A 7,382-nucleotide genomic window follows, 5' to 3' on the forward strand; every position below is an offset into this window, starting at 1 on the left:
GGTACAGTATTGATTACAAGCTGAGGGAAATTAAGACTATTCATTACACAATGGGCAGGAAACAAAAAAAAAAATTAATTTACTTACCTTTCATAAATTTAAAATTTTTTGTTTTGGTAAAGGTGTTCCTAAGTAAATAACTTTGTTTAAAATTGATGTTCAATTTGCAGCTATTTTCTCTTATAAATTCAAGTCGAAACAACCAATGCTACCTCTGAAAAAGCAATATAAATGCAAAACGTGAACTATTTTATTTACGCCTGATTTGACAACTATGATAGAGCGTTTCCCGCACCGCTCCTGCATTTATATAACAAAAAATTTTTGTTTTTTATATTCTACTACAGATGTAGTTTTCATTGAGAAATGTAAGAGACCACAATTAAAGCCAAAAACTAAAATATGAAATTTTGCTCTCGCAATACCTAATTAGCACCGTAATCACGTATTCATCTTTTCATCCCATATACTACTATTTGATGAAGCAGGTGAACGAGCATTTAGTTCAGTATATTTGTATTTAAATTTGCTAAATTGCAATATATTTGGATCTATATTTCTTTAACTATATCGCTAAATTTTATTATTCTAAATTTTAAAATCTTATTATTTGCATATCTTTACTTTTCAGTATCACATATTATTCATAGGTTTATGCAACTTAACACGTTTTGAAGTGTGTTACTTTTGATTTATTTTCTTTTGGTTTTAATTTTGTTTACGATTTTAATTCGCGACGTACGTCAAGTATGTACACATCGTCTGGCTTAAGTGATTATTCGCTGTAAGTGTAGAAATTGCAAGCTCAATATTTCATTAATGTTATCGAATAATGTAAAGTTTTTTCAATTTTAATACTTTAATTAAGTTAATATCATTTATCAATTGCAATCAGGCGGCATTAATCACTGCCTGGTTGGTCTTTTGCACGTACAAGTTAGTACCACTAACTAATAGTAACGAATTCCATTTTTCTTGCTAAAGACTAAATTTCACAAAAAAGATTTCTGCGGACTATTTTAATACCTCCACAAAAAGTGCGTTGATTTTTTTTTAAACATGAAAAAATTAACTCTGAAAATCTTCAAACGTATAATACGCGTTTTATTGCGTCAACCGCTATGGCAATCTTTATTTGCTTAAATTAAAAAGCGTTAAGTAATTATTTCCTTGTATTACCTTAACATATTTTTTAGAGCTCTATGTACATTTCAAAGTTTACTTCTCACCGTTGTTCAACATGATCGATAGAAACGGCATCGGTGACGAATAAAAACGAAAATCAACTTTCCCCTAAAGATTGAAGTTACAGAAGTATAGCAATCTAACAATCAATTTCTTTTATAAACGTGAAGAATCTTTATCATAGCTATAATATAAAATTCGTTGCCAACTTGGTTTCAGTGGAACTAAAACAAGGTTGTATTTAGATCAATGTTTAATGAGTGCCCGTACATAAGGTTGTTTAATTTTGTAGATTTTTCTTAAACATTCTTCTTACATATTCGAAAACCATTTTAAAAAGTTCGGTTTGGATGATTAATTAAATAAAAGCTATTTAAGTTTCGTCCTTAATCTAATTGTAAAACCAAAGTTTTTGTGGCACTGGCTATGTAGTAAGCACACTCGCGGACATCTTTAGTGTATTTGTCGACGGCGGCCGTATCATCCGTATCCAAGGCGCTACGCAAGTTTTCACAACTGTGTTGTATTAAGATATTATTTCGATTTAGTTGCATTAAGGTTTCACGTATAATGTCGTTACAATTTGACTAATAGAAGAAAAATTAACCCATTTACTCATTAATTGCAAACTCTATGAAATGAATCTTTTATACCCACCATACATATTATATAAACTTAGATTTTAATTATTTGGCACAAATGTTCAGTTTTTAGTTTCTTTCAATTTTTTGCTTTTATCGAAATTTTTCGAAACAATAATCCCCCTCATTTTCAACAATATTTTTCTAAACTTGCGTCAAGGGTATATACGAAATGTTTAAAGTTTATATTCAAAACGGACAGACCTGAGTAAGTCAAATTCAGACGTCTTTTACGTTAGCTTCTAGGTTTTACAAACGCACTAGCATTATTCGATGGTGGAATAAAAGTTAATATAAATGCTCACCGGTACAGCAAACACTTTGATTAGTTCCAAAACCGACGTCCTAATGTGTTCGGCGCAAGGTACTAAACTTCCGTGATTGCCCGGATCTTGCATAGAGTGTATTAACTCTTTAAGGCGGTGAGTAACAATATCAGCTTTTTGATTGAGCTCTTCTCTAAGCACTTTATCACCCGCCATTTGATACATAGAAGTTGTATTTCGTGAATCATTTTGCGTCTTTGTAAAAGTAGCAGTCAAACGCCTTTCATACATGCTGGCGGGGCGCTTAATGGTTGATTGGTTAGAATTGGTGGCCGATGAAGTAGTTGAAGACGAACAATTTGATATGTTTACCATCATAGGATTGGTGGTTAAGCCCTCAGGCAAAGAATGAAGCTCTTGTTCTTGATCGTTTGGGGTAAAATCAATCCGTCTTCATAAGAAAAATAATGAAATAATAGAAATAAAGAAAAATGAAAATTGAACAAAGAATTAAAAATGCTGTGCTCACAAGGGTTCGTCATAAATGCTACTGTCTGACGCGTTTAAAGTTCTTTGAGTCACATTTGAAAATTTTGACTTCAATTCTGAATTTTCGTTGGACAGTTTTTGTACAACTGTCTTTAACTGATTTATTTCTGAAACATAATCGTTGATCTGTTTACGTAAATTTTCCATTTCTAAGTTAGTTTCTTCCTGGGTGGCTGATTGATGAGGAATGGTCTTTAAAAGAAGAAACAAAAATTTTAATGAAATTAAAAAATATAAAATGATAATATGAAAAATAAAAAGAAAAACTATATATAGGCATCCAAATATTGAAAACAACTGTTGGTTGGTTGCTACAATGAATATATATCAGTTTTATTATGATTCAAAAGTGTTAAATAAACATTGTGAAGATTTTGCATTATATTTTTGTGGTTAAGTATACTTTATCCAAATTTAGGACCACTGGCGTGATTATTGCCAGAAGAAATGATACCTTTTACCAATATTCTTGAACCTACGATCCGTTTGAAGTACAAAGCAAAAAAAACCCACATGCGCCAACCGGTAAATGCGGGTTGAATACAAAACTTGTCATATAATAACAAGTACGTACATTCGTGTTCAACTTTTTTTTCGTGGTCCTTTCTGTCGCTGAACTGGGATTTATATTAGATTTTACAATAGTAAATAGTTTGCATAAAATAAATCTTTATGCACCCAACACCAAATTTCATTATGGCTGCTATTTTCTATTACTTTTTTCGAAAGCGTTGCAAATGCGTATACCATAATAATATATAACTTATACGTACATCTTATGTAACATAAGCTAACATATATAACACATCTCTGCTTCAAGAATAACATAACGATTTTCAAATAGCAGCTACTCTCGTAACTTTTAACGTTGGCATTGTGGACAAACTTTTCACGATTTTTTATCATAAACTACCTTCAACGTTTTCTGTTCGGATACAACGTTATAATTTACCATTTAGATAGACAAATAATATTATCTATACCTCTTCACTGTCTTTCCGCTTAATCTCTATTCATTGCAAAGATTTGAGAAATTTGATATACTGGATATAAACGAACCGTTAAGAATTTTCCTTAGGTTGTTAGAAAAAATTTAAGAACTCCATTTTCTTTGATTGCACATAAATTATTACACTAGCTAAAACTATTATTCAAAGTGAGTATTTGTTGACGCATAAAATTTACCTGCTGTGCTATAGCTGGCATTGCTTCGTAATCATCATCAGCTACTGGATCATAGATAGGTTCATCATCGGACAAATTTGGGTCAGCTACATTCGCATTAGTATTATTATAAAATGATAAGTTATTATTTTGCATTGTAGACCGCGATGACGCAGTTGTTGGCATGTCCAGTGGACGCAAATTAGCCATGTTTTGACGTCGGCGAGCATCAATTAAAACATCCGTCAATAATCCATTAAATTCAGTTCGACTAAAACGCGCCAACTTTTGGCGACCCTAGGTTAAAAAAGGTATGCAACCACTAATGAAATTTAATTTGAATTCTTTTGCAAACCTGATTACGAGTAGCACTTAAGAATGGATTGGCTGGCAAAAACGGTACAACATTTTCAGCACTAAAGACGGAACAGGCCCAAACTATTCCAAATTGATTAAATGTGTAACAAATAACGTTTCTTAACTATGAAACATTAGCACAAGGACTTACTGGCTTCATTTTCTCGGCGATCCACTTCATCATAGAGATCCATTACTAACTCTTCAAAGATTTTATTGGGCACTAACTGTAAACGACCGCGTGCTACTTTTAATTGATCACTAATGTCGCCGGAGTTTACTTCTGGAATAAGTAAATGTCGACCACTCTGAAATTGAAAAAAAAATTGTAAAAGAATTATTGAATTCACATTACTATCCTTTTACCGCATGCTCGGGTTTCTTGCCCCCTAGAAACATAATTATACGATCTGTAACTTCATACATGGCCTCAAGTAAACGTTCAGCTACTAAAGTGTGATTGTTGGTTTTGGCTACTTCTAGCGATGTTAACCCATTACCATCAATGACATTTATGTCGGATCCATATATAATCAATAATTCGATTTGTGAAACTTGGCCGAATTTTGCTGCTACATGTAATGGTGTAGAGCGTTTTTCTTCGTGAAAGAAATTAGGGTCAGCTCCCTGTGCAAGCAAACGCAACGATATCTCTAAATTGCTAGTACGCACACTTGCATGTAATTGTTTGCTGAGTTCTTTTTCAAGGCATGACCCTCTTACGTCATCATCGTCGTGCAAGTTAGGTTTCAGTACAAAGGCTAGTTGTACGTGTTTAGCTTTAATAAAATCCGACTTGTTGGGATGTAAAGCATCTTTTGGTGAGGGCTTTCGTAGACGAGAAGAGCCTTTAATGTTTGAAGAGGTGGTACCATCCAACAAATGATGTTCCCATACACTATTGGCACCGTGGGCGTTGAGCGAATTAACGAAGTTCAATACTGAAGGTTCCCATATTCCGTGCCGTAAAGATTTCACAATTGATATATGACGTCCTAGGCTGCGATGAATGGAGCAGCAATCTGGACATAAAAGGATACCGCGATTGATAGATGCCCAAGAGGGGTCTGCATTCCAAACATAAAAATAATCAACGCAAGCATAAATATAATTATCATAACCGCTTGTTTTTAATACTTGCCAGTTGCTCCACAATCGCCGCAAACTTCCGCCTGCAAACGTGATTTATTGCGTGACATGTTTGTATTTTTCAAATTATTTGGAACCGTAATGTTACTGGCACTATCAGGCTTATCCAAACTTTTAATAGAAATATGCAAACTTTACCACTTTATGCAAACTTTGTCCGCCAGTAATTGCTTTAAATACGTTTTTATGGAAATCTACCAAACTACTAGCGAAGCACATTTATTAGCTCTTTTTGGTCACACATGTTTTTATAGAAAGAACAGAAATTTATGCTTCACAAAGTTATTAGCGAGCCAACCGCAACTTGAGCAACAAAACCATCAGTCTTTACTATACTCCTTTTTAATAAATTGTTTTCACTTACTTTTTTATGGACTTAAATTTTTTTTACAAGCGTCCGCTCTCTTTCCTACAAGCATTTTTTGCTTAATTACTTTTAATCAACATCAATTAATTACTTTAATTGCCATCACGAGCAAAACTACAATTTGTACATATATACACTCGCGTAATAAAAACAATTTCCTTTCTTCTTATTTTAGATCCAACTAATATTTTTTTTTTGGTATGTTGAACAGAGATGGACTAAGCCAATAGATTTGTGGCTAATATGTCCAATCCAACTAATAAAATATGCGCAAATTAGAAAACTCAGAAAAGTGAAAACAAACTCGATACTATTGTGAAAACAACTGTCTTAAATAAAAAACACCTTCGTGCCGGTAAATAAAAAAACTAATAAAAAGGGAAAAAAATTTGGAAAGTTAATGTTAATAATATACTTTTTTTATTATTATACATGTCATCCACGCGCTTACATTCTGTGTAGGCTTTGATATAATTTTGAATAACAACAACAATGTTCACTTTTTTGGATCGTTTATCTTGTATTTGGAAGTTTTGTGAAATCCGTCGCACCGTAATGTTCACACGTTATAAAAATTATACAAACAATAAATAAACGAAAAAACTATGGGTGTGATTATTCGCCGTTGTTTTGTGCGCATCAGAAAGTTAGCTTAATATTCCGTTTTTCAGCTGATTTTGCTTCACGTATGAGATGGTATTCAGCATTGTTTGAAAACTTCCGCTTTTTTTTACCTCCCCTATGCACAACAGCTATTATATACACGCTGTCATGTCTGTCGTAAATTGGTTGTTCGGTGTTACATTTTAAAAGAAAAAGCAGCTGTGATAGAGAAATAAAAACACATTCGCATTTCATTCACACTTGACACAACACATCATCTTCGCAAACGGCAGCTGGATAATTTTTGTGTTTATCGGTGTTAGTGAAAAAAAAAGGAAAAAAAAAAAAAAGAAAGATTTTAAATATTTGAAAAAAGGAAAAGAGGTTTATTAAAGTAATAAAATAACCAAAGAAAACAATTTTAAGAAGGAAAAGGAGGGAAGGAGGAGGAATCTCTCGTGAGAGAAAAATTAAGAAGCAATACATATATTCAATTATTGTTTTTTCTTTGTGATTTTTTCTTTTTGTGTTTCCTGTGACAACAACCAAAACAACATCAGCCCGTCTCCCTATGGAGACTGGGTTTGATCTTATAACTACTAATAGAGACTGTTTTGAAAATTTTTACATGAACGCTACTGGGCACACCAAGAGATCGAAAATGGGTGAGAATAATATTCTTTTATCTGATAACGGAGAAGCTAACGCAAACGTTTTAATTCCGCCTAGTAAACAGGCTACCGACAAGCCCTCTGATTTGGGTGCCACAGCCGCCCCAAATCTCGAGATTAATTTGTGCGATTGCCTTTCCAACTGCAATTTTGTCGTTTTTGTCGAAACGTGTGCGGACACAGAAGGAAATCGCACCAATATTAACTCCAATCTCTATTTCTATGATTACTTGAACGATTTCGGTATGTACGGCTTGAAAGAATTAAAAGTTGTCAGCAGGGATAGAGCCAAACTGCTTTTCAGCTCCGCTGCCAATGCCAACAATTTTGTTATGAATAATGAATTTAATAAAAAGAATTTAAAAGCGTACATACCGAAATCGTTCAAGTAATCATAGAAATAGAGATTGGAGTTAATATTGGTGCGATT

General features: G+C 33.2%; 1 protein-coding gene across 2 annotated transcripts; it reads right to left on the reverse strand.

Annotated features, from left to right (window-relative positions):
- Positions 1–593: 593 nt before the first annotated feature.
- LOC119642837 (ARF GTPase-activating protein GIT2) lies at positions 594–6,329 on the reverse strand. Of its 2 annotated transcripts, none has more exons than XM_038042122.1 (9): positions 6,130–6,329; positions 5,304–6,046; positions 4,529–5,229; positions 4,314–4,470; positions 4,161–4,243; positions 3,827–4,102; positions 2,622–2,833; positions 2,132–2,543; positions 594–1,772 (listed from the first exon to the last, which is right to left on the reverse strand). In XM_038042122.1, the coding sequence occupies exons 2-9, from the start codon at positions 5,359–5,361 to the stop codon at positions 1,572–1,574; spliced, it is 2,100 nt and encodes a 699-aa protein (XP_037898050.1). In that variant the 5' UTR covers positions 5,362–6,046; positions 6,130–6,329; the 3' UTR covers positions 594–1,571. The 2 variants fall into 2 exon arrangements, with proteins under 2 accessions (XP_037898050.1, XP_037898051.1); XM_038042123.1 differs by having other exon boundaries at positions 1,649–1,701; positions 6,130–6,325.
- Between the last annotated feature and the right edge of the window lie 1,053 nt (positions 6,330–7,382).

The sequence above is a fragment of the Glossina fuscipes genome, unplaced genomic scaffold, assembly GCF_014805625.2.
Source record: "Glossina fuscipes isolate IAEA_lab_2018 unplaced genomic scaffold, Yale_Gfus_2 262, whole genome shotgun sequence".
NCBI classification, from domain to species: domain Eukaryota; kingdom Metazoa; phylum Arthropoda; class Insecta; order Diptera; family Glossinidae; genus Glossina; species Glossina fuscipes.

Coding starts and splice junctions, on each gene's coding strand:
- LOC119642837 (XM_038042122.1), bottom strand. CDS start 5,361: ATGTCACGCAATAAATCACGTTTGCAGGCGGAAGTTTGCGGCGATTGT. Junction 4,471..4,528: donor GCAAGAAACCCGAGCATGCG/GTAAAAGGATAG, acceptor TTTCAATTTCAG/AGTGGTCGACATTTACTTAT. Junction 4,103..4,160: donor TAAGTGCTACTCGTAATCAG/GTTTGCAAAAGA, acceptor TTTTTAACCTAG/GGTCGCCAAAAGTTGGCGCG.